This window comes from Protomyctophum bolini (assembly GCF_963924005.1).
Source record: "Protomyctophum bolini genome assembly, chromosome: 8".
Classification (NCBI taxonomy): Eukaryota; Metazoa; Chordata; class Actinopteri; order Myctophiformes; family Myctophidae; genus Protomyctophum; species Protomyctophum bolini.
In genome coordinates this window covers 19,499,659-19,527,140 of record NC_137869.1, presented here as the reverse complement: position 1 = coordinate 19,527,140, position 27,482 = coordinate 19,499,659, and the positions used below count along the sequence as shown (strand labels likewise).

The 27,482-nt window shown below is 40.3% G+C and overlaps 2 protein-coding genes across 7 annotated transcripts in view; both read left to right on the top strand.

Annotated features, from left to right (window-relative positions):
- The window catches only part of osbpl1a (oxysterol binding protein-like 1A), a 32,227-nt gene extending 12,958 nt beyond the window's left edge, over nucleotides 1–19,269 (top strand). For 4 of the 5 annotated variants that reach the window (XM_080770239.1, XM_080770238.1, XM_080770240.1 and 1 more), the window contains 16 exons: nucleotides 441–522; nucleotides 1,096–1,202; nucleotides 5,073–5,235; nucleotides 7,029–7,212; nucleotides 9,291–9,366; nucleotides 9,702–9,836; nucleotides 12,647–12,744; nucleotides 13,332–13,514; nucleotides 13,649–13,756; nucleotides 14,521–14,610; nucleotides 14,795–14,921; nucleotides 15,307–15,420; nucleotides 15,836–15,959; nucleotides 16,229–16,319; nucleotides 16,864–16,884; nucleotides 17,526–19,269. In XM_080770239.1, the coding sequence (XP_080626365.1) occupies nucleotides 441–522; nucleotides 1,096–1,202; nucleotides 5,073–5,235; nucleotides 7,029–7,212; nucleotides 9,291–9,366; nucleotides 9,702–9,836; nucleotides 12,647–12,744; nucleotides 13,332–13,514; nucleotides 13,649–13,756; nucleotides 14,521–14,610; nucleotides 14,795–14,921; nucleotides 15,307–15,420; nucleotides 15,836–15,959; nucleotides 16,229–16,319; nucleotides 16,864–16,884; nucleotides 17,526–17,628 (1,806 nt within the window). In that variant the 3' untranslated portion in view covers nucleotides 17,629–19,269. The remainder of the gene's footprint in view (nucleotides 1–440; nucleotides 523–1,095; nucleotides 1,203–5,072; nucleotides 5,236–7,028; nucleotides 7,213–9,290; nucleotides 9,367–9,701; nucleotides 9,837–12,646; nucleotides 12,745–13,331; nucleotides 13,515–13,648; nucleotides 13,757–14,520; nucleotides 14,611–14,794; nucleotides 14,922–15,306; nucleotides 15,421–15,835; nucleotides 15,960–16,228; nucleotides 16,320–16,863; nucleotides 16,885–17,525) is intronic. The other variant, XM_080770242.1, reaches the window with a different exon arrangement.
- Nucleotides 19,270–21,039: 1,770 nt separating this feature from the next.
- Nucleotides 21,040–27,266, top strand: nipa1 (NIPA magnesium transporter 1). 2 transcript variants are annotated; one of them, XM_080771076.1, is made up of 5 exons: nucleotides 21,040–21,124; nucleotides 21,198–21,245; nucleotides 22,963–23,053; nucleotides 25,501–25,661; nucleotides 26,214–27,266. In XM_080771076.1, coding segments are annotated over exons 2-5 (762 nt in total). In that variant the 5' UTR covers nucleotides 21,040–21,124; nucleotides 21,198–21,244; the 3' UTR covers nucleotides 26,723–27,266. The 2 variants fall into 2 exon arrangements, with proteins under 2 accessions (XP_080627202.1, XP_080627201.1); XM_080771075.1 differs by lacking the exon at nucleotides 21,040–21,124 and having other exon boundaries at nucleotides 21,196–21,268.
- The last annotated feature ends 216 nt before the right edge of the window (nucleotides 27,267–27,482 follow it).

The following is a 27,482-nucleotide window of genomic DNA, read 5'->3' as shown; positions in this document are numbered from 1 at the left end:
TTGTGTAATGTATTTGTATGTGTAAACCTGAAACATTATTGTATTGTAAAAAGGTCTCTTTTCCCTTCACCTTTATCAGTTTTAGTATAATAGTACACTTATTTAGAAGTACACACCCAAATCAAATCATAGTACATCGTACACTTGTGTTCAATCAAAGCAAACGGCATTAACAATATTAGTTTGCCTCTTCTACAAAAATAAAACTTAAAAGTTAGTTACAAGGCTGCATTCTGTCATTCTCTTGTATCATTTTCCCACCACGGAGTAACCTCGCATCTCGGAGGACAGTCGAGACGGGCAGTGTCGTTAGGCCAATCAGAGGCAGGAGATTACCATGTCTATGCTCGGCCGCACATTAGATATACGCTTTGCCGAAGGAGACACCACGGAGTGCATCTCCTTTTTGTAAACTTAGTGCTGTTTCTCTTTGTTACCAGACCGCTGAGGCCAGCCACAACACTCTGGAGAAAGAGCTGACCAGTTTCTTCTCCATGGTGAAAGAAGACGGACTTGCAGAACGTAAAATATCTTTCTTTCTTTTTTCTTAATGTTTCCCCCCCCCCCAACTCCCAAGTCTTTGTCTTTGGGAAAACAATAAATAAAATAAAATAAATGCTTCATAAGATGGTGACTACTGACTAGTGAAATATTTATTTAGACATCTTGATCAGTGGTCAGTGTCATCATGCCACATTTATTTAACGCTACACACACATATGGCCACCAAATACACAAAGGTTTGCCATGTGCTGCTTTGATATGAAAATATGCATTTGTGTATGTCACATATGTGTTGTGTCATAAACAAAGAGTGAGTACGCTGATTGTTGTCCCACGCTAAAGGGTTTAGGGCGCTCAACATAAAGCCTGTGGTAACCATTTTCTCTCTTTCTCCTGCACTTATATGTATCGAAAAACATCACTAGCGTCCATATTCTGGGATCAACATTGGGTCAACTAAGTACTGTATATAGGGTTCAAGTGGTTAAATAGAATGGCTGTTGATATTTTACTTCGCTTTCACCTCAATGCATTTCTGCCATTACTACGGCACCTAATTGTTTAGACTCTACTGCCTTTTTGTCCCCTCAGGGTTCCCGCCCGCCCTGCTGCAGAAAATGCGTGAGGTGTGCGTGCTGTCGAGCGAGACCTGCTACAATCTGAACGTCTGTCTCAGCCTCTTCAACAAACAGGATGGGGTAGGTGTCAAGTCTCCCGTTACTGCTATCCGTCTACTCCGTTTACAGTGCACACACTATAGGAGAAATAACATGGCAAATGTCATGATTCCCAAATCAGCCCACATCAGTCAAGAGTCTAAGACAGTTATGGACAAATATTATTAAGCATTTTATTTCACTTTTCATGTTCATTCATGATTTATTTCACGTTATAATATTCACATACATAATCTAATTTTAGATATGGGGCCAGAGTTATCTATGTGTTGTCAGTCAGACTTCAGATTGACAGACATTTCAGATATCTTTCCAAATCTCGCGAGAGTGTGTTGCTGGGATAGAGAACGTTTATTTTCTCCTGATTTGTCTCGCCATTTTAGTATGAACATCTTGGAAATATTGTGTGACTTGTGATGATTGTGTCCAATATTTAGTTCAGTGATCATGGAGCTAAAGAATGGATCAGAAGCTGTGTTCACGTTCATTCTTCCATTGAAAATGAATAGACGCCAACATTCTTCCAGTCTCCTAATAATGTGTCTGCCCACTTCACGCAGATACGGAAAGTAAACCGGAGATTGCGACTCTTGCTATTTCCCTCTCACAAAAGGAGGGATGATGTGTTTTTGTTAAAAAGCTTTAAATCTGAGTGTAATCTTCTTTGCTATAGAGTGTTTGTTCAGTAACAGGAGTCTCCTGTGTCTCCAGCTCTTTAGTAAATAGATTTTCAGGTCAGGATAGCAATTCTATCCAATAAGGAGAAAGAACCCCAGTGTCTGCTAATTTTGTCTGCTATTTCTTTTTCATTTTAACTTGTTTATCCTGTATCCGGTAAGAGTACTCTTGCCAGATTGGATAAAATTGGTATCCTGACCCGAAAATGTATTTTCTGTTAACTATAGAGATGGGGAGACACCTGTAATTTAGACAAATTTTACACAAATGTTAACAAATAAATACTATACCACCTTTAACCACATACTGTAAGGCAAGCCCTAATGTAGTTTGTTGTGTGAAAGTATTGCACAGCCAAAACACTGCTGTGCTCTGCATTTTTTAAAGGTTTCCACTGTACTGCACTACAAAGCCAGAGTCATGCAGTAACTACATTTTAGGTCGTAATTAAGTTATGACTTAAAATGAACACCTTTATGTCTGCTTTAGCTTGCAACAGAGTTACATTTTGTTTTAGAGAAAAAGATAAAAATTGAAGTAACTACAAAACCTAACAAAAAAAAAAGAGGCAGAGTGCAGTAACTACATGTTGGGGGTCAAGAGTCAAATCAGCCATTTAGATTTTTGGGCATGATAATTTCGTTGTAAATACATGCAGAATTAAAGTCATATCACTTGTATACTTACAGTATAACCCATTTGGCTGGCGAGTTGAAAAACTGGCCTCTGTGGTTTAATTAAGGGACCAAGAAGTCACTTCACTTATTGTTTTTGTGTTTATTTTCTTCTCCTTCTTCTTCTTCTGCCAAAAATAGCTGTTCTGGCTGAACCGTGCAGTCGGTTTTCGTGAAACGCGGGAATCTGGTAGAGGACCATGCCAAACGGTGACTATGCGAAGCCCATGTCAATTGGCCAAAGGGTGGCACTATAGCACTCAATTGAAAATGCAAACTTTGAACGTGCATTTTTCATGAACCGTTTGACCGTTGGTAATGACACAAATGCACGAAAACTTTGGAACTTTGGACCTATACGGACAAATTACGTTTTTATGAGCCAATGAAAATTGCTGTTTTGTGAAAATTATTCTTCTGCCCCTCATACATACATGCAGCGTCATATGCTTATGCGACTTTACAGTATGGTAGAGGGTCATGCCAAATAGGCCTGTAACCAGTCTTACTCCAATTGGCCAAAGGGGGGCGCTATAGCAATCTTTTGAAAATGAAACCTTTGAACAGTCATCACTCATGCTTTGTTTGGCCAAAATTCATGGCACTTGTTTCCACCTTGACTCAGGGGGAACACATCTGTCACTTTGACAAGTAAGAGCAGTTTGAAGAATGCTTATACCTGATTTTCTGCCTGGTTTTTTGAGCAATTTGCGTGAAACATTCTACACACAATGTATGGACCATTACACAACTACACACTGTAATAATGGATAATGACATGCCCAAAACGAGGATACACATGATTGTTATCAAACTAGTCACTGATTGTCTCTGTGTAGCTCAGTCAGTAGAGCTCTCGCCTTCAGACCACAAGGTTGTGTGTTCAAATCCGGGTAACGACAACGTGATTCTACCAGTGATTCTTATTTGTGCATTATTGTTCTTATTGCGTATTGTCTTCTTTCTTGGTCCCGCCTTATCGCTGCTTGCAGCTATATTTCTAATTACATCTCACAGTTATTCAATTATTATTATTTTTGTTCTTTTAGCACTGTATGTAGGAAAGTACTGTAGGTGCCATGTAGCTTAATAGAGATAGCCTGCTCATTGGCATGCCGTAGCAGAGACTCTTCATCTGTGACATCCCCATGTTGATTCTACCTTCATCCTCTCTTACTCTTCTCATAACATTATTACAGAGGCATGCTGTTTATTTTATTCTAAGCTTTGTTTGTACAAAACTATACTATTGCCTACATTGTGTTGCTTGTGGGCATATAATTATGCCAATACTATTTACGTTACTACATTTACATTGCAATTAATTAATGTATATATTTTATTGATGAATCGATTCGTTCAATTTACTAGGGGTGCCCCTAGTAAACTAGTGGCTTACAAGTGAGCTAAGCCTCATTGCATTCCAGAGGACTATGAAATGCAGGACTTGCATGCTTTGATCCGTAAGTCGTCAAATCAAAATGTCTTATGATGCATTTCAACATATAGGCCACGCCCATTTTCGTCAGGAAAAAAAATCCTGCCAATTTAAATTTTCTCCAAAACACACTTTTGGCTTCTACTCCTACAGATTTTGTCCAAATCTCACATTGTGAGCTTCAAAATATGCCATTTTCGTACTAAAACAATACAAGGACAAAAGCTTGTTTTCCCGAAAATCAAATATGTAACAATACGTTAAATCGATTTGTTGCAGACCTACTTGTAGGAATAAGCACACATCTTCATGTTTTCTGCTCTGATGCCTAAATGAGAGGTTTGGCAAACGGTTCATATTCCAAGTCCACAGCTGTCATTTGATCTCCTCTCGTCCAGCGGAGTCAGGTTGACAGGCGAGCCATCTGAGATGGCCGCTTCAGGATACCTTGTCCTCCGTTACAGAGAAAACATGTCTCTCAGCACCGGTTCCCATCTAGGGCATCGCTTCTCAAAGTGGATTCCAGGGATTCGCAGGGTTCTTTTTTAGCCAGGGAGTCTAAATGGACCCTTACAGGTCTGTAACTCTGACCGTATACAAATGGAACCATGGTTCCGTTAAGGGAATGCTCTGAGTTAAGTGGAGACCTTGAAATGTAAAAGTTTGAGAACCCTTGGTCTAGAGACGGAGGCCTCTGTGATGTCTGTTATCTCAGAGGACACGCTGTAGCAGGGAGGTTATCAGAGGATCACCATGCTGTGTAATACACCAGGGGTTCTGGAAAATAGCTGATCTACAAGCTCACAACGTGTCTCATTGCAGACATTTTCTTACAATTAGTTTCTATGGATTTGTATTTTTTTATTGTTATTTCAGAAATTCTTTAAAAAGTTTTGATTCAGTACTGGGTTTTTAAATTGTATAAAAAAGGTGGTTATTTACTCATGGTGGCCCATAAAAGCGGTTGCATGACCCATTCGTTGGGAAACACTGATTTCCACAATTTCCACGCTGGACTGCTGGACGCTGAATGTGGCGTGTGTGTGCGTATGTGTGTGTGCGCGTGTGTGTGTGCGGATGCATGTGTGTTTGTGGATACAGGTGCGCAGTCTGAAACTGGAGCAGGAGGTGGAGAAGAATAAGATATTGTCGGAGGCGCTGCAGACGCTCGCCACAGAGCACCACGAACTTGAGCAATCCGTCGTCAAGGGGTCGTCTCCGCGCAGCGCCCTCAGTGAGGATGAGTTCTACGACGCCGTGTCTGGTGAGTTCAACTGTTTTATTAAAACTACACAGCTGACGATGGAAGAGTTTTGAGAAGGGCTTCATTGTTCACCCTTATAAGCCTGAAACTATCGAATGTTTCTTTGGCAATTAATGCTATCGATTACTTTTTCGATTAATCGAATAATCGGGAAGTGTATTTTTATTTTGTGTATATATCGATGGATCTCAACATTTTAAATTTCAAGGCTTCCTCTAGACTCTGACAGTATACAAATGGAACTGTTACGGTCCATTTGGTTACACACTTGTAAGGGTCAATTTAGACCTCAAAAGGAACCAAGTTGGTTCTGTGGTTGGTGGAATCCACCTTGAGAAACACTGGTAGATATTGATGAATGGATTAACCAGTTAAGCCCTACTTTATACTCTTAGCACAACAGTGTCATGCAAACAGTAAATGGTGACAATAGTGTATCTACAGGCATGCAACTTGTCACGATGCGACAAGTTGTGATCTTGTATATCCAGCTATCTTCACTTTTTTTTAAAGATTTCCTTTTTACTTTTCACCTACCATGCATGTCTAAAATAGGGATCGATTTCTAATCGATTGTTTTATTGTATTGTCGATTTTTTAATTTTACTGTTGCACCCCTACACCTTTATGGGGCACTGGAACACTGTCTCGTGTTGTGGATGGCTTTGGTGTCAACATGGCTCCTCATGTTACAAGTGTTTTGAATGTGCAAGAACTACTTGAAGCCATTTCACACGACTGATTGATTGAAATATTTATTAACATTTTGCAGAATTACAGTACATTTCAAGCACAACTCAATACAAAGACTGTTAACTGTGAGTGGACGGCCCAATAAAGCATTACACTTGTTTACAAGAGGGTCCACCTTGTTCAAATCATCAAAACATTTAGAGACTTACAAATAGACACTTCTATATAGCAAAAAAAAAAGAGAACATGAATTCATCATAAAGGAGGTAAAAGGGAAAAGAAACATATACAGTGATGGGAAAAAGGGGTGGGTGGTGGTGAGGGGGGGGGCAGATTTTAGGGGTCCAGTTTTGAATTGCAGACGTCCGTAGGTGCCCTTTGAGAGCGTCAAGGGATTTGCATGTCTTAATGACTGTTGGTAGGGAGTTCCACATTTAGTGAAAATAATTTTGTCCCTTGTTAGTGCCGAATCTGGGTTGCACGACACCTAATTGTTTGTTGAAATACTTGCATGACAACTAAATTAAATGTAAAAAAATAGTTGGTTACGCTATTGCAACATTGGCTTAAAGATATCTTGTGTTATCAGTTCTATCATATGTGTGTGTGTTTGCAGAAGCTTTTAAAGTTTGACAATAACTATCGAATGTATGTAACTATTTGTGATATCTAATTTGCTCTGTTACTTTGCGGAAAGAAAAAAGTAGTTGTGGTTTAAGTGATATGTTGTTGTTAAAATTTGTATTAAATAGCTCCATAAATTCTGATAGTAATGATTGGTAGTGAATAGTGATAGTAGTGTTTGTTCTGTAACAAGGGTCTCCCCGTCTCTCTCTAGCTCTTTAGTAAACAGAACATGCAACTTTTAAACAGAAACCTTTTTGTCTTCACCAAAACACATCACTTGCACTACCTTCAACTGTTTATTTTGCTGTGTGTAACGTATCTATGCCAACATGGCAGATCCATATTGTTGGACCTCTTGCACTGCACTGTGCTAGTGTTGCAGCATTGCAACGACCTGTCTTAGCTAGGTGTGACATTCCCAGCACGTAAACCTATGCATGCATGTGGGCTGTGTGTGTGGCTGTTTGTCTCAGAGTCAGAGTCAGAGCATTCCCTGAGCGGCTTCGAGACAGTGGCCAGCAACTCCCTCGACGAGGAGGAAGAGGAGGAAGGCTCCGTCCTGTTCAGCAGCAACCGCAGCAGCCCCACCAGCATGTTACAAGACCATCACCATGGCAACGAGGAAGAGGCTCAACCCAACGGAGTCCCGGAACATAGGTGTGTGTGTGTGTGTGTGTGTGTGTGTGTGTGTGTGTGTGTGTGTGTGTGTGTGTGTGTGTGTGTGTGTGTGTCCACAAAATGGACAAGTTGGCCTAGCTGTGTTTTTTAACTATGTAGTAAAGAGAGATAATTCTACCCCCGGGACCGGGAGTGAAAATAAATACTTGCAGGGTTAAATTAACACTTTTCTCGTCGTTACTGAAGGTCTTGCCAAGTCAAAAGTGTGAATAATTTAGAGAGTGGGCCGGTGCCCTGGAGCCTAGAGAAAGGCTTGTGTTGAGTTGAGGGGATGATCTGGGTGGCGTAAAACATTGATGAGGTCACAGTGTGTGTAATGCAATAATCGGAACTCGGCACGATCATGTGTCAACTAATCTCTCCATTGTGGATTGTGGCGCCCTCTTAGTCAGAGGTGATATTATGAGCTGAGCTTCAGGCTTGTAAAGATGATTTTAAACTGGCAATGGTAACAACTGCAGGTACTTAAAAGACTGAGTGCCTTTCCTTCCACCCCACAATATTCCCTCCACATTTCTCAGAGACTCAGCCATCTCTATAGCTCCAATCATCACCCACATAATAAACCTCTCCATCAAACAGGGACAGGTCCCCCAAGATTTAAAACTGGCCAAAGTAACCCCCCTGCACAAGAAAGGGAGCAAATTAGACCCCAACAACTACCGCCCTATTTCTATTCTAACTTGCTCCATTTCAAAAGTGATGGGAACAAATTGTCTAGTATGAACAGGTTGAAAAGTATCTTGCCACTAAATAATTAATGTACGAATTCCAATCTGGCTTCAGAACATCCCACTCCACTGGCGCATGCCTCCTCTATTTGAGCATCAATTCACACTGGTTAACAAGCTAAAAGCAATTGGTTTTGATGGCACATTAGTGAGCTGGATACAATCCTACCTGGAGGGGAGAGAACAGATGGTGGAGGTGAACGGAACACTGTCCCTCCCCTCCCAGTGAGCTGTGGCGTTCCACAAGGAAGGATACTAGGGCCTTTACTGTTCCTAATATATGTAAACGACATGACATCAGCTTGTGACTGCAACTTGTTCCTGTTCGCAGATGACTCTGCACAGCTGGTCTCGGATACAGGAGACCAAAATGTGGAACACCCTACCAACAGCCAATAAGACATGCGAATCCCTTGACTCCTTCAAAACCGCTCTCAAAGGGCACCTACGGACGGCTACAGTTCAAAACTGGCCCCCGTAAAATCTGAATCCCCCCCGCTCCCTTTCCCCCTTACTGTATATGTTTCCTTTCCCTTTTCACCTCCTTACATGATTTTATATAGAAGTGTATATTTGTTCGTCTCTAATGAATTAAAAAAGGTGGACCCTGTTGTAAACAAGTGTAATGCTTTATCAGTGTGTCGTCCAAAGTAGTGTTTGTATTGAGTTATGCTTTCATTTGAAATGCAACCATTCTGCAAACTGTTAATACATACTTCAATCAATCAATCAAGGCAATGTTACTTTATGGGTGCCCATAGCTGAATGGGTAGAGAGAGAGGCGGCCTGGGAAACGGCAGATCCCAGGTTTGAGCCTCCGCAATGTGTAGAGGTGTCCCTGAGGAAGACCCCTACAGCGAAAATAGCAGGGCTACAAACTCACAACACGACTCATAGAGTTTGTATGTATGCTATTTTGGCACGTGACACTGTTGTGCGAAGGAGCATAAATTAGCCTCAACACCTTGCGTTTGGGTGTTGACTATCAGTCTAGGCGCTGGTCCAGCATGTCAGCATTACCTGCACCTGAAACTACACTACAGCCTTTTGTTTTGAACTGAAGACTGTATTCGCTTGAATAAGACATGAACGCTGCATCCATTACATGTCTGGCACATTTAATCTGTTGATATACTGAGCAGTCAGTCGCATTGCATCAGTTGTAGAAGTCGGAACACTTCATAAAGCCTTATTGCTGTGTGTGTGTGTGTGTGTGTGTGTGTGTGTGTGTGTGTGTGTGTGTGTGTGTGTGTGTGTGTGTGGGTGTGTGTGTGGGTGTGTGTGTGTGTGTGTGTGTGTGTGTGTGTGCGTGCGTGTTGCTTTCAGGATCAGTTTACCTGCACCTATGTTCTCAAGAAATGACTTTAGCATCTGGAGCATCCTCAGGAAATGCATTGGAATGGTGAGCTTTCATTCAATACACAATCACGTTTAACTACACACACTCTCTTCCATTTCTTTATTGGCGCACACCAAAAAGGAGGGCAGGGGATATATAGAGCCTTGAATTCACACTAATCCTTTATTTAGCTCCAATCAATGCTTTCTTTTGCCATCAAAAGACATGGGATGTTAATGTGAATTTTGAAATTATGCTTTTCATAGCACACCTTCATGGCTGATCTTCTGTGCAGCTGATCCATGGCTGCACACACATAGAATTTGTTCGGTTGAAAACAACCGAGTGTTTCATGTTAACACATTGTTTATTTTTTTTATCTCACTCCCAATGTTTAGGAGCTCTCCAAGATTACAATGCCAGTGATTTTCAATGAGCCCCTGAGCTTCTTGCAGCGTCTGACAGAGTACATGGAACACACCTACCTCATCCACCAGGCCATCGCCTCCCCAGACTCTGTTGAGAGGATGAAGGTATCTACATATGTGGTTCTCAAACTTCTTCATTTAAATGGGAGTTGCGCACAAGCTGTTTTCTTACCGCATGAAGACACGTATCCATCCGAAAAAACCCAAACATGCAGAGCATTCCATAACGAATTAGCGGATTTACCGTCCGTGCGGATCAAACACTAGAACTCTTATTCAATCGCACAATTGTTTTTTGTTTTTTGTTTACATCTGTCCTAGATGATATGACAGCAACACTCCATGCATTGTTGTTGCTGCAACTATTCCTGTTCTACGTGAGCTGACGTTAGACCCAGCCTACGCTTTTCTTAAAGGACCTATATCTTTATTTATTTTTAATATATATTTTTGGTCAATATCCATATTATCTAAATAATAATTCAGCGAATGTCTGAATGAATGTCTGAATGAATGTCACTGACAGCGCGTTATCTCATCATTAACTGCACGAATCACTCCCACTTTTCACACAGGCATGGACCATAATTAGTGAATTAGTCCTCGCACCTCCGTCCCTTAGCGCCACCTGCATCACAGGCCACCGTTATCACCGTTACCCCACTGGCATGCTTCCTCTAGCTACCGCTGCAACACAACAAAATGTGCCCTATACAATTTGGCGCCGCGTGTGTGTGTGTGTGTGTGTGTGTGTGTGTGTCTCCTAATAGACGGATAAACGGGGGTAAACGGCTGTGCTGTCTGTCATCTATCTTCCGACCGAGCCACACTATTACCACACATCTCTACATGGCAAAAAAAATCTGCACGCTCCCAGAATCCAGCTAGGCTACATTTTACCGATTTTACCGATGTATTTCACTGTACAAATATTGTTTTTACATCACTCCAACCCCCTCAGGCCAGGAGGCGGTGTGTGTGTGTGTGTGTGTGTGTGTGTGTGTGTGTGTGTGTGTGTGTGCGGACGCTAAACACTCAGCAACACGTTACATTTCTACTTCTACTAAAGAAAGAGGCAGCGATGGAGCCATAAGTCCATATCCATACATTCGGGGACATAAATTGCGCAAAATACTTTTAAACATGAAGCTAGAAGGCTGCTACATAGCTACCACTACTACTGCTACTAGCTGTTGTGTGCTAAGCTACATTAGCAACACCAGGGTTGCCACATTGACTGAGAGGGAAACAAGCAACCAGGTCTATGAAAATGTTAACAGGCCAGATAAAGTCACAAAATCCGAAAATACATCTAGAATAAGCAACAATATTGCTGACTGTCAAACATCATTTTCATGTCATGGACCACTAATATTCTATATATATATATATATATATATATATATATATATATATATATATATATATATATATTTGCTGTTCATATATTCAGAACGGGTAAGGACTAGTCAACATAATTTTGTAAAAAGACGGCTAGGAAGAAATTCCCCTTTAACCCATTTTGGGCGGGAACCCCTTTTGGTGTTTTAAACATTATGTTATAATTTAGCTATTGAAAAATAGCAGATCTACAAGCTCGCTACGAGCTTGTAGGTCTGCTATTTTTGAAAAATCGTGAAAATATTTATTTCAGAAAACTGATTTAGAAGATTTCTTTTTTATTTCGAGGTCAGGCCTAAATTAATTAAGGGACCCCCATAACAGCACTGAGGGTGTACAAATTCGGGGTCCATTTGGTTCCATTGATACACTCAGAGTTACAGACCGGGTCCATTTGAACCCCCTCAAGGAATCCTGAGGGTCTCTGGACCCCACTTTGAGAACCACTGCTCTACATCTTGATGTGATGAGTTGTGAGCTATATTCATCAAGTTTCTTTTTGTAGTTGTTTTTTTCCAGTTATGTCTTTTTTCCTAAATATAAAATTTTTTCATAACGGACAGAAAAAGGCATGAGGACTAACGAGGAGATGTGAACTGTGCATGAATTGGCACAATGAAGGCTTTGTTCCTGTTGTCAGTTAGAAATGGCTTTCGAATGTTCATTGGTTGAATGTAAGCAAAGTGTTGATGGCACCACACTCATTACCCATTAAGACGATACATTGTTTGTAATTGTGACCAATTGTCGTGACCAGGCCCAGGGTGAAATGAGGAACACAACACTAGGATAGTTCCATGAACAGTAGCTTTATTGCTACAGGAATGAACAGGGGCTCTCAATCGGCCCACAGCCGCATGTAAACTGGCAAATAATAATATAAATTGGTCACCGAATGGCACTAAGACAGCACACATTGTAACTGTAAACAGACACATTGTGCTGTACATAAAGCAAGCTTTCCTTCTGCTCCTAGAGCATGTAGACTCGCTGCAACAGAAAGTTACAACACGATTAGGTCACTTATAGCAGGGGTATTACACTTTAAAACACGTCTACATGCTTTTGTGTGCACTCCAGACAGTGGGGGAAACACTGACCATGCATTTTGTAATGTATGATTTTTTTTTTTTTTTTATTCCTTCCACTTGACTAGTTGAGAAACCGTGAAGTGAATGACCTGGTGACGAATGTAGTCATTTACTGACAAGTAAAACAGAAAAAGGGAGTTAGAATCTCAAATTCTCAAGAGGGGGAAGTGCACCAGATTGTTGTTGAGTTATTATTATTAGGAAATTATTAGTAGTCAATGGACCATTGGTTGAGAATGGGATATGTACAGTATACACATGGGATGCATAGCCCACCCAATCCCCACCCAACACAACAGACCCCAGGTTGATTCTAAATCAGGGTGGTGGTCCCTCATTCACAACCAGTTGAAAACCCCTGTAGTAGGCTGTGGATTTTCGCCTTACATTCATAATTAGTGATGATGTTGTATGTGCCTGCAGTGTGTGGCGGCGTTTGCGGTTTCGGCCGTGGCCTCCCAGTGGGAGCGGACCGGCAAACCCTTCAATCCACTGCTCGGAGAAACCTACGAGCTGGTCAGGTAAGAGGGAAATGCACAGCACATGTTCAACACAGTTTATGTACTTAAAGCAGCAAACCGTTAATTATTTTAGTAAAGAAATGTATATTTCAACCAATCTGTTGAGTATGTTAATACACTATAAACACAACTATGGTGGTCGTTGTTCTCTTTTATCCAGAGTAGATGTTTATATCCTGTGGTTGGGTAGGACACCTACTGGTTGATGAGAGGTATTGCAAGACACTGAAAGGCCAAGCACTTTTATCTTCTGCCCCAGTAGTTCTCAAAGTGGGGTCCAGGGACCCTCAGGGTTCCAAATGAACCTTGCAGGTCTGTAACTCTGAGAGTGTACAAAAGAACCCATCTTTGGTTCCATTCGTACACTCTCAGAGTTATGGGGATCCTTGAATTTAAAACAAAGTTTGAGAACCAATGCTCTGCCCAAACTAAGCATTCTGTATTAGCTCAGCTGTAGAACTTTTGGCGCTCGCACATCCCTAGCAGGATATGAAAGTTATGGATTGCAGCTTTAAGACCCCAGCTACTGTACAGACCTTTTTAGTTGTTGATCTTTTTTTCCACATGTTTCTCTGTCAATCCGTCAGAGAGGACCTGGGCTTCAGGTTGATATCGGAGCAGGTCAGTCACCACCCTCCCGTCAGCGCCATCCACGCTGAGGGCCTCAAGCAAGACTTCGTCTTCCACGGCTCCATTTACCCCAAACTCAAGTTCTGGGGCAAAAGCGTGGAAGCCGAGCCGAAGGGCATCATCACACTGGAGCTGCCCAAGTGAGAGAGAACAAATTAATCAACTTTTTTTTAAAGGCTTTGGTTGAAACCAGCACACCGGCACATTATGCAACTTTTACAGTGATTTGGACCAGATGTTTGCCACGATTCCGTTCTCACCATTGTCTCCCCAGGTACAATGAAGCCTACACATGGACAAACCCCTCCTGTTGTGTCCACAACATAATTGTGGGCCAGCTGTGGATTGAGCAGTATGGTTCAATGGAGGTGATTAATCACAAGTAAGGACATGCAAACCAAGGCGAATGCAAGCGAATCCTTAGTGCAGAGGTTCAGTGTCTTACTCAAGGACACTTCGACACTAACCTAGGAGGAGCCAAGGAAACGGGAACCTTCCGTTTCCCAAACGGCCGCTCTACCCCCTGAGCCACTGCTGCCCAATATTCTCTATTTCTATAGAGTAGTCAGTTTCTGTGATGTCAAGTGTATACTCTTGTCCACGCCTACGTAAGAGTACAGAGTGCTACTGATTGGCTGCTGTTCTGACTCGCCACACAGCAGCGACCGCTGCAAAGTGGAATCTTTCGCAACTTTGACTTTTTCTGGCTCCTCCTCCTGCCGCAGTGGTCGCTCCTCTCCGTAGACAATGCACTGAACCTCGTCACTGACACACTGAAGTGAAATACCACTGCTGGTGTGAATTCAGCGTTACACCTGTGAATGTGCTTGGTTGGTACAGCTACTAAATTACGGTATGTGCAAATGGAATCCATACGCAAATGGAACCCATTTGCACATTCTCAGTTAAATTAGCACTGTTTGACTGTGTACACTGTAGACAGTCTAGCTTGTGCCAACATCTCAAATGAAAGTGCCCTGCGCGCTATTTGCTACTGTGTAGACGAGCACTGACACTTACTCATGTCAAATACGTTGAGGAAGTTTGTCCTGCAAACGAAGAGTAAAAATGAGGAAGTGGTGTTTAGTTGTATGTCTGGAAAAATGAAAAGTATGACTCTGCTGTTATTTCTGCTTTTTTACCCAGAACTGGTGAAAGGTGCTGCCTGAATTTCAAACCATGTGGCCTCTTTGGCAAGGAACTGCACAAAGTTGAAGGCTATATTCTGGACAAAAGGTATTTTTTTCAACTCAAATCAACATAACTATTATTGTCAAATCATCAAGTGGGTGAGATCATTTATTGTACAAGCTCTGCCATTGTAGTTTCAAGAAAGTCTTTGTCGGTCTTATTTGTTATTTCTTTTTTTCCCATTTGTTTTTCATAAAAGTAAACTAAAACTGTGTTTGTTTTTCCACAGCAAAAAGAAGCTGTGCGCTCTGTATGGGAAATGGACAGAATGTATGTACATAGTAGACCCTGCTGCCTTTGAAGCACATAAGAGAAACGACAAGAAGGACACGGAAGAGAAGAAACCCGCTAAATCGGTATGCACATGAACCACTTAAGGCCTGTATACTTTGTTGACGTTTTTGAAAATATTTGCCTATGTCCAAATACGGGAATTGGGGAATGATCAAATAGACTCTCCAGGAATATATTGATGCATACATAAGGACTATACAGTATGTCATCATTGACATATATTATGAACATAGATCACTTGGGTATTAATGCTAAGCCATAATTTCTTTATTGTTATACCCATAGCCTTATTCAGCCGATACTATTTTTACTTCTTTTCACATTTTAGATTTTCTGTTTTAAATGTTCTAAATGTCAATTCATGAGCCATTAAAAATAACATGTACTTTTGAATTCTTGAGTATTTACTTTGTCCACCACTGCTGCTGAATGTGTGTTGATGTCCAGGGTTCTGGTGAGGAGGCCGAGGATGTGCTTCAATCAGACACAGATACAGTGGAGGTTATTCCAGGCAGCCAGCTCCTCTGGAGAATGCCTCCCAGACCAGCCAACTCTGTCGAGGTACAGTAAGAGACAGACAGCGTATTATATTATACAGCTGAAAATAGAATAAGTTGGACAGATCTGGGTTAAACTATGGACGCACACTCCCAGTAGGCAGAGGAAGAACTTATGCCCCTTTTGTTTTTTTTTATTATTATTATTTTTAACACACTTCACTAGGAAATAATTTTCATCTGGATTCCTTGGATCATGGATCATCTCCCCATACAGTCCATTCCATTATAAAATAAAAGTATAAAATGTATGTGCACGTGTGCTCATATAAAATGGCTCGTATAAAAGTATGTGTTTAACGAAACAAAAACAAAGAAATCATTGAGCAACACCTCAAAAAGGTTCAGCTACAAATTATGCATGATTCGTTGATGTTTTGACACTTGAAATCATTGATGTGGTTTGGTTTATTGGGAAGATGTACAGCTTCACGTCCTTCGCCATGCGTCTGAATGAGCTGAACACAGAGATGGACGGAGTCATACCCAAGACAGACTGCAGACTGAGGCCTGACATACGAGCCATGGAGAACGGCGATATTGGTAATAATGATTGTTGACTCATCGCATCTTCAAACGTAGTTTTCCCTTTTTTGTCAGGTAATTTAGATCCGGGGACTTTTTTTTATTACTTGACTATTTGAAAATAGCCTGTCTACAAGCTCATTATTCTATAAAATGAACTTCGGAAACTTTTTGAATATTTTTTTGTCCCTGGCACGAAAACTGTTCAAATGGTTTCTGCGTACAGATATCAATTTGTGGGACCTTGAAAATGTTTGAGAACCACCCCCCCACCTCTGTGGTTGTAGATCTAGCAAGTGAAGAGAAGAAGAGGTTGGAGGAGAAGCAGAGAGCTGCCCGTAAGAACCGCTCCAAAGCCGACGAAGAGTGGAAGATGAGGTGAGACTGTCACACTGTCCATTCTCTACAACTTGTTACGTTCATAGCAACTTTATGGACTTTATCTATATTCATGAAAAGAGGGAGAACACTGTCACACACTGTCTCTTGCTGTTGTTCAAGTGGACAAACGGAACATTCTGACACCATAAGGTGTCTAGATACAGTACCTGATTAAGTTGATCCAAAACGTTGTTCTGTATTCAATAAAACAACTTGCTTGTGTGAGGGACTCCATATTTTCATGTTGATTTATTTTCCAATGCACCAGTCCTTGTGCGTGTGTAAGAAGAGTTTATACTAAGATATTTGAAAATAGCCAATCTACACGAAATTTGAAAAGTCTAGTAATTTTTGGAAACATTGTGAAGCCTGTCTGTCTGTCTGTCTGTCTCTGTCAGAAGCCAGAGTTAATGGTGTTACATTTCCAATCATAATGAGTTCAAACTGTTTTCTGTATTTGTGGCTATAATGCTAAAGTTAAATTACATTTAACTTTTTATCCTGACATTTCCTTCTGCTGCCTCTTCTCACTGATGTTAAGGAACCCTGCCCTTGGCCCAAGGTTAGAGACGCTTGCTGTTCATGTGGTGTGTCTTAACGTGTGCACTGTGGAGTGATCATGACATGCTAATAACAAGCACTTGTTGCACTGTAGAATTAGAACCACCTGAATCACCTGTGATCTCACAAAGTCAAAATGTAGTGTGTGTGTGTGTGTGTGTGTGTGTGTGTGTGTGTGTGTGTGTTCCTGTAAACTTCCTGGCTAATGACCACAGTCATGCTGGAAGAAAAAAAAGCCTGATTCATACATGCCCCAAAATAGCAGATCTACAAGCCCACAAGCACCGTGACCTTCTAGAGCTGCTATTTTCATCTCAGGAAAACATTATACGGCAAAATGTAAATTGGGCATACAGGCCGCTCACCCCAATCGCTATAACGATGACTATAACCATATGGTTCTCTATTGTCTTTGTTATACTTGTAGTTTGAACAAATTTTATTTATAGCAGTTGAGACGAATAATAAAATAAGTCCATACTAATTATCCATAATGTATAAATCATGGATAAGGAGTCAGGACAGCTAGGCCTTTTCGGGGAGGGGTCAGAATAAATTATGGACTTACTGTAGATGGTTATTCGTCTCAACTGCTGTGAGAATCACCCTTAATGTCTGTTGTTTTTTGTTTTTTTCCTCCAGGTGGTTTGCCCAGGGACAGAATCCCCACATCAGCGCCCAAGACTGGCTGTTTGCTGGTGGTTACTGGGATAGGAACTACACCGACCTGCCTGACATCTACTAGAAGACGTCTCCTGATGCTCCAGATTAGGGCAATATGACACCTATGCTACTGTAGCTGCTGCATTGTCGTCGGATAACTTCCAGCTTTCTTTCTAAACAAGCCTCCTATATGCAAATGATATGCAAATAAACATACTATGACTGCACAGTAAAATCCTCTGTTAATTTAACTATCAGAGTTGAATTAAAACTGAGGATTTTATTGTGTACAATGTGGCCTTATTCTATTATGTTAATAATGTGCATAAAATGGCAATAATTAGTGTTTAATAGTTACAAAATGTAAAGCATTTTGTTTGGAAATTTATTTTTCTTAATTTCTTTTTTTTAGACCAAATTATTTTCTGTTCATAATGTACCTTATTATCCTTATGTGTTGATGCATTAAGTTGCTGTAGCATAGGTTGATGCATAAGGAGGTTTATGGTTTTTCAATGTGCGTGTCTTGTTTTAATCGTCACTGTATTGTGTTCCTATATATGTATACTAGTTTGCACAATCTTACATTACTACACCTCCAGTGATCTTCTCATTACCTCATTTCACCTTCCAAGCTCATCCCTCATAGGAGGGAACATGCCATTGGTTACTGCTAAACCAGCTATTCCCAACCTGTGGGCTGACTGTGAGGATATTGCAATTGGGCCCTCAAATAATTGGCAAAACACTTGATTTTTAATCATAATATATTAATTAAAAAAAAGAAATGGGGGGGAAACAATAGTTTGCATCATGATAATTGGTCCATGCTGGGACACGATCGATTTACAAACTCACTGACAGCCCTGCTGCCCCATGCTTAGTTACTAAGCATGTTTTCAATGAGATTCTCATGTGGGCTCTGATCCAGACAAGGTTGGGAAACACTGTCTTAAACCAATTACTTGCACCCGAGACATATAGTATTCACACAAAACAAAACAAAAGCAGCCTAGTTATTCATGTGATCTCTGGAGGGCTATGTTAGCTCTACATATAGCATTTATTAGTTTTTGTTTGTTTACTTACACGTCTATGAACAATAGTACTGTGTGTATCAATGGCATCAATGTTTAACTTTGCATATCTTTATTTTACAACCCGACAATTTTACACTACCGCTAATTATTGGGTTAACTTACAATTATTAGGACAGTTTTTGGTTGAGTTGAGTTGCAAGGTCTTTGCAAAACATGTGAGTGTGTGTGTGTGTGTGTGTGTGTGTGTGTGTGTGTGTGTGTGTGTGTGTGTGTGTGTGTATGAGAGAGAATGTCAAGTTTGTCCACAGTGACTGAAGTGAACACCATCGTGAAATCAACACAGGTCAAATGACGTACACAAACAATGTACTTTCAACTGAAACAAGTTTTGTCCTACGACAAGGTACGGAGAAGTATAATAGTCTTGTTATTTAATAGTCTCGTTATTTAAGAAAAATGTCATTGTAACTTCCTGGTCATCATTTGGCCACCTACTGTGTGTCATGGTCTAATTAAAATGTATTGTATTGTAACTGTCTGGGGAAAAAAATAATATTCCAAAATTTACAAAGGATTGACACTACTGCTCTGATTTCAATCAAAAGTATTTTTGAGTCGTTTTTAAAATGCAAACTTATGAACTTTGTCTATACCACTATTGCATTATTTACTTACATGATTGTGTCTATAAATTAATTTATAGAAAAGAAATATATTGTCTTGAATATCTTGTCCAATCTGCCTCATAAGATTTGAGGTTTATTTATTGTTGCAACACACATGACACTGAATTAATGTGGAACTTGTTTACATTGCAATGGTATCTACTCATTTGGATTAGGAGCGTAGAAAATACCTTAAATTAGTATAAGGAGCTATTAGGCCTTTAGTCCCAAATAATTGCTACTTTATTTGAACCATGTATATGGGCAGGGTGATAATGCTGGCTGATGGCCGGAGGCACAGATAGGCTACTGTTTGATTGTGTGTTAGCTATAAAAAACATCTGGGTTTCAGAAAACAAGGTGACCCGAGTACAGTTTTGTACATGAGTACAGCAGGTGTGTTCTTTGTAACTGTCTCTCATTGTGAGTCTATTCCACTCTCACATGCACCTCTGAATCCAGTTGGTATTTCTACCAGAGAAGAACAAAAATACAAAATTATATATAGATAACCCTAAACCTAACCTCCCACGGGGCAGCACACCTAAACCTAACCTTAACCCATGTCTAACCAAGGACTAGTCTAAACTAAGTATGCACCCCAATATGGGTTATTAGCTTCAGTTCTTACATCTAAACCCTAGGTCACTTTGCTTCCACTAATTAATTGTACTACCTGCACACAAGCCCTTTATATGTTTTTTAATGTTATCTCCCTTAGAGATGGGATGAGAAGTTCAGTCACGCGAGAGAGACCTTGGTATTTAAGTGGAAAAGAGGCAGCTTAGGTAGTTCGGGCATAAGGATATGTCTGCTAGGTAGGTCCTCGTTGCATGTCCCACAGGAAGGAACCTCCCAGGCAGACCTTAAGGACAAAATTGGAGGATTATATCTCCAAACTGGTCTTGGAACGCCTCAGGATCGCCCAGGATGAAGTTACTAATGTTGCCCTGGAGAGGGAAGTCTGGAGCTGTTGTCCCCTCGACACGACTCCGGATAATCGGTTGAAGATGGATAGATGGACATGCATGGGGCAGGGGTTTACTTGATTGCATACATCTATGCTTCCATTATACTGTCAAAGACAAAATGATTATAATGATTATAAATAAATCTGATGGGCATATCCCCTGGCACATCACAGCTGCCAGGAAACAATATCTCAGACTTATTGGAGAAAGAAATCGTATCTATCATTGTAATCTATAGTAATACTGTAGATATTGTAAATTTAATAGAAATCCATTTACAATAGTTTGCTATTGCCATTGACAATGCATTGGGCGTTAAATAACTCAAAAACTATAAAACATTTCAAAGTAAAACGTTCCACCATGTGTGTCCAGAGTAAGCTGAATTATACAAAAGTGTACAGTTTCTAGGTGAAAGTGGGGTTTTTTTACATGCCAAAATCTGCCATTGACGTTGACCCCATGCAATTATACATTTCTCAAATTTGAAAGCACTATAGGCCTATAGGCTATATTTATATAAAACTATGAAACATTTCAAAGATTCATTTTCAGGCAAACATGTCCACTGTAAGATGAACATTTTAGCGAGAGGCAACAGTCTGGCAATTAAGTATTGTAGCCTACTGTTTGTCTGTTTGTCTTAATAAATTAATAATAATAAACAGTCTGGCAACGCGAGACTAGGCGTCACCTGACGTTGTCACCATTCTTTCCGGTACTTTACAGTCTGAGCTTCCGGACTACAATACGCTTGTATCTTGTCATGGATTTTGAATCAGACACAGACACGGGTAAACCTTTACCGGTGGTTGGAATAGTCATAGCTGTGATATCAAGTTTCATCAACGGGTCGACATTTGTGCTTCAGAGAAAAGGAATATTACGTGCCCGAAAGAGAGGTGCACTGAATGTAAAGAACACATCTCATCTCGGATGTAAATTGAAGGCTAAATCTTTATTTATTTTCCCCAGGTGGGTCCTATCTTAAAGATGTCGTGTGGTGGAGTGGTACGCTTGCTAGTGAGTATTGATGACGAGATTGGGTACGTTATACTTGGAACTCTCCAAGCTCCGCTCGTAACGCGTCGTAGCTGTTTTCGCTGCGCGACACGGTCTTGCGATGAAGCTAGCTCTGGTCCAGGTCCAAGTAGGCCTATACTATGTTGTGACTTGTTGTGGGTGATTAAGTGGGGTGGGAGCGGCTAGTTTTAGAAGAGCTTTTTTGTTTGTTTTTGTCTTCGTCTTCGTCTTAATTAATTCGTCTTAATTATGTATGCATGATTGTATTTCTTGTATTGTTATGTACTTGCTGTAGCCTATATTGTTGGACCTAACCTACGTTTTGGTGTAGAGCACATCAAAGCCTTCTACAAAAACCTAGGTGTTTGTAAAGATGATTTTAAAATGGCAATGGTAACAACTGAGGAGGTACTTAAAAAACGGAGTGCCCTCCAACCCCACAAGGCCACTGGCCATGACAATATACCCTCCAAATTTCTCAGAGACTCAGCCATTTCCATAGCTCCAGTCAGACTCATCACCCACATAGTAAACCTCTCCATCAAACAGGGACGGGTCCCCCAAGATTTTAAACTGGCCAAAGTAACCCCCCTGTACAAAAAAGGGAGTAAATTAGAACCCGGCAACTACCGCCCTATTTCTATTCTAAGCTCCATCTCGAAAGTGATGGAAAAAATAGTCTATGAACAGGTTGAAAAGTATCTTGCCACTAATAAATTGCTGTACGAGTTCCAATCTGGTTTCAGAACATCCCACTCCACTGACACATGCCTCCTCTATTCATGTACAACCCAGATTCGGCACAAACAAGGGACTAAATTCTTTTCGCTCCTATGCCACCAAAATGTGGAACGCCCTACCAACAGTTATTAAGACATGTGAATCCCTTGACTCCTTCAAAACTGCTCTCAAAGGGCACCTACGGATGGCTGCAATTCGAAACTGGCCTCTGTAAAATCTGAATCCCCCCCCTTTCCCCTCACTGTATATGTATCTTTTCCCTTTTTGCTTCCTATATGATGAATTCCTGTTCTGTTCTTTAACTACATAGAAGTGTCTATTTGTATGTCTCTAAATGTTTTGATGAATTGAACAATGTGGACCCGTAAACAAGTGTAACGCTTAATTGGGTCGTCCACTCACAGTTAACAGTCTTTGTATTGAGTTTGTGCTTGAAATGTACTGTAATTCTACAAACTGTTAATAAATATTTCAATCAATCAAACCTAACCCCCTCGAAAACGAGATGATACATCTCAAGGGGATATCCTTTACGTTTACGATGACGGATGAAGCACAACTTATTCTGGCACATGATGACGGATGCCACTTGTCTTTATCCCTGTAACAGACATGTACAAGTATCTTGTACAATAAATGTACAAGATACTTTTTGGCAAGTGACAAACTAGCCTGACTGCTTTAACTGCATTAACATGTGTTGATGCGGATGAGCAGGTTGGTGCCTTGTATGGTTTCCTCCACCATTGGTGTATGAATGGCTGAATAAGTACATTGTAATGGATAAAAGCACTATATAAAAGCAGTCCATGTACCATTGTTTTATTTGAGAGCCTTAGTTAACTTACTGCCCAGTGCCCAGCCAATCTGGCCGATTGGCCTTGGCCCAAAATGATGAAATTCCAAGCCTGTATTATCAACAATACCAGAATCTATCTTGACATTTGTATTGTACCATCTTATGAACTCTCTTTAGTGATTGCGGGCCAGATTGGGAATTTCCTGGCATACAATGCAGCCCCTGCTGTCATAGTGACACCCTTGGGTGCCCTTGGAGTGTTGTTTGGGTAAGTAAAGAAGTTACCAACTCATCTCCACATTTATTTATTTTGTATCACAAAGTATAATAATCTATGTAGTGGCTATTTGTCAACAACAATAAAACTCAAAGGGCCACTGAGGCACCGGGTGTAGTGGATCTTACGCAGGGATAAATGAGTCGATGTCGAAACAGCTCTTGCAGGTTGGTGATATTTTATTCCATTTCCTTCACAGACAAGTATGGCAAACATGATGGAAATAACTGTTTTGCTAGTTTGCTTTGACCCTGTCACCCTGGTAAAAACTTGTGCACGTTCCCAGTGCCAAACTGAAATCTAAATGACTGCCTGTCTGATGACAGTTAAATCAATTCACCTGTGCACACCCAATTGCCCAATACCTTCAAAATAAAAGCCTTTAACTGGAACACAAATAAACTGGAATAATAATGCATACAATAATTCTACCAAACAAATCCAACAAATAAATGTGAAATACAAAATAGTGAATAGCTCCAACATTCCGGCCCGACACGTCACAATTACACTAATTTCATAAAGGAGCTATTCAACTTCTCCATCTTGTACTCTGGGGCCCCTGAAAGAGAAACAGAAAGACAGCATAGAAAGAACAAATAATAATTGTCCATGGCTCTACATCTACAGTCTACACTGTGGCCTCCAACATCAGAGGGATCTTTGCTGCAGGTCTACTTAGGATGTACATGTGCACACAGTGGAGTGCCTTTTAGAGTTGTATTCCTTAAACTTCACTTTCCTCTTCTGGCCTTGGGGATGCTGTACAGGTTCTATGAAGGATGTACCTATACCCTTCTGCTCAATGTGCAGGACAGAGGGATGCTTCTGGTGACACACACTGCAATCCAAACGACTCCAACATGTGGAGCTTGTGTGCCCAACTTTTAAGCAACCAAAACTAATTCCATTTTCCTTTATGAAACTTATCTTGTCCCGATGCATCTTTGACTTAAACTGTGAGCATGTATTCAATGAATGAGTGTTTTGCTGGCAAAATAAACAACATTTGAGGTTGCTTTCAACAGAAGGGAACTTTTTATCCATGTAAATATTTGCTTCCTTCACTGTTGTGACACTAGTGGCAAAAGTGCTTTCCCGTTTCCTTTGGCCTGGGTCACTGACAGTGGAGGTTTTACTACATCTGGTAGGTTGCAAATCTTGGATATTTCCAAAAATTGGATCAGAGGCTATTTTGACTTCTCTCTCAACGAAGTTCACAAGGTCACTGAACACTGCTCTGCAACCTCTTTTCTCCTGCCAATCACATGCAACCTCTCTCCATTTTTCTCTTAACTTGTAAGGAAGTTTCATCACAATGCTTCTGAGATTGAATGCTGTGTCTAACTCCATGCGCATGATTTGATATGTTAAATGACAACATTCTCGGAGGAAAAGAGAATATGATTGCAGAGCTTTGACATCCTCTGCTTTAATGAGAGGCCAGTTGTGAATTTTGTCCATGTATGCACAAGTAATTTTGTACTCATTGCCAAAATGTTCATCAAGAAGGGATCTGGCCATTTGGTATCCTTGTGCAGGTGGTAGCTGCTGACAACTCTTTACCAATTCCTTTGGCTTACCTATGGTGTACTGCTCCAAATAATGCAGTCGATCACTGCAGTTGTCAGTTTTTACCTCGACACAACTTTCAAATGAGGGTCACCCTCAAACACAGTTATCTCTCTCCTTGTTGCCCAATACCTTCAAAATAAAAGCCTTTAACTGGAACACAAATAAACTGGAATAATAATGCATACAATAATTCTACCAAACAAATCCAACAAATTAATGTGAAATACAAAATAGTGAATAGCTCCAACAATCAATTTTTTTGGGGGGGGGGGGGGTAATTCTTATAGCTTCTTAACTATTTGATTAACCTTATAAGCAAGATGAAGTGGTTCTAAATCTTTGTTTTTATATAATGTTGGTAAATTGCCCAGCCCTAATATGTACTGTATGTCATGATACTAACTGCCACCTTTGCTCTGCTGCCAAACTGTGATGTGCTTGTTGTATGTGATTACAAATATTTTGGCAAATTATTTTGGCAAATATTTTGGCAAATTATTTTGGCAAATTATTTTGGCAAATTATTTTGGCAAATTATTTTGGCAAATTATTTTGGCAAATATTTTGGCAAATTATTTAGGCAAATATTTTGGCAAATATTTTGGCAAATTATTTTGGCAAATATTTTGGCAAATTATTTTGGCAAATTATTTTGGCAAATATTTTGGCAAATTATTTAGGAAAATTATTTTGGCATAAATTTGGAAAATTATTTTGGCAAATTATTTTGGCAAATTATTATTATTATTCTGCTGCCAGACTGTGAGGTGCTTGTTGTATGTGATGACATGTGATGCTCTGCTGCCAGACTGTGAGGTGCTTGTTGTATGTGATGACATGTGATGCGCTGTGATGTGATGCAGGGGAGTGCTGGGCTCCTGGGTGCTGAAGGAGCAGCTGAACATCCTGGGGAAGCTTGGCTGTGTGTTGTGTTGCTGTGGCTCTGTTATGCTCATCATTCATGCCCCAAAGACAGAGGCCGTTACCTCCAGAGTAGAGCTCCAAGAGAGGCTAGCTGACCCAGGTGTGACGTTTGAAACACAAGCACGCTCACTTAATATGTAGTTAAATCTAGCACCCGTAGAGGGGGATCTCACAAAGTTCAGGCAAAGTGGCATTCTCCGCCACAGAGACATAAACTATGCGAAACAAGGGCAAGTCAAGCTAAAATAGCACATTGGCAAACACACACACACACACACACACACACACACACACACACTGCTTATATTCTGCTAGCCCCTCCTATACAGGTTTAATGTTTGTCTTTAGTTCAATGTTTGTTTTGTAAACACCATTGACAATGAAGGGAACATTTACATAATGTACCTCATTACATCATATTGTCTCTGTATTGTTAATGGTGTTTAATGTTTGTGTTGGCACAGTTTGTTTTACTTCACCATTACATCACCTAATCAACATGAGTTAGACTTTAATATATTAGCGCCCCTCACTTCACACAGGTGTGATTTTTATAGCCTTATTACTTAGGCTTATATATACTAGAGGTGCAAACGTTACATTTGTAAGTTTATATTATACTAATAGAAAATGTACTTGTTCTTTTTTGCAGTGTTTCTATTGTATGCCTCATTGGTTGTCGTGCTGCTGGTGGTGCTAATTCTATGGATTGCTCCAACCCATGGTTCATCAAACATCATGGTATATGTGGCTATTTGTTCACTTCTTGGAAGCTTCACAGTGCCTAGCAGCAAAGGACTGGGCCTGGCTGCACAAGAGGCCTTCAGTGGAGGGCCATCAAGTAACGGAGCCCTGGCTCTCTTCTTGGGCTTGCTGGGAATACTGGCTATTAGCATTGTTATACAATTTGTGTTTATCAACAAAGCCTTGGAGCGCTACAGCTCTAACATGTTTGAAGCCATCTACTATGTGACATTCACATCCACTGTGATTCTGGCTTCTGCTATCCTTTTTAAGGAATGGACTGCGCTAACGGTCACTGACAGCCTTGCCATGCTGTGTGGTCTAACAACAGTGTTTGTTGGAGTGGTTTTGCTCCGCATATCCCATGAGGCCTCGCTTACATGGAACCAAAGAGAGGCAGGAAAAAAGACGGACTGAATGACATTAATGTTTTACTGAACGCTATTGCATTACCATAGTGCCTGTACTACTTTTGACTGTGTATGAAAATATTTAGAATTGTGAATGTAATTTATAATGTTTCTCAGTACATTCCAAACATAAAATAAATAAAACAAAGAGTGCATTATTAGTAAGAAGAATGAGCTGTGAGCAGGGATTGGGAGGTTTAACCCCTTTTGGTGTCTCAAATAGTAGTAGTAAAATCAGTAGTAGATTCTAGGTGAAAGTGCTTTTTTGACGTGCCAATGTCTGCCATTGAGCCCCATGTTAAATGTCTCAAATTTGAAAGCACTATTTCTAAAACTATTAAATATTTAAAAGATTCCTTTTCAGGCAAACATGTCCACCGTAAGATGAACCTAAGTAGGTTAGAATGGGGTTGCTAGGTGTAAGTATGTATAGGACTAGTAGCATGCTAATGTTTCTCATCCTCCGCAACACCCATTCTCATACACCGCTATACTTTTAAGTATGTTGCGGTAGAGAGAACGTCTGTTTCGGTAATGATAATTTAATAATGTCAGACTATATTTTTAAATAAATCATGTTTATATTTAAATCAGCTATTAATTTAAATATTATTCATTAACTAGATATTTTCTTTATTTCCTGTTTCATAAAAATAAAGCTTTAGAGCAAAGTCTAGGCTGTCAAAATTCAGAGAGAAATCTGCTAACGCTTTCTATGAAGCCCATGCCTATAATACATTATAAAAACTATAATGCACTATAATCTA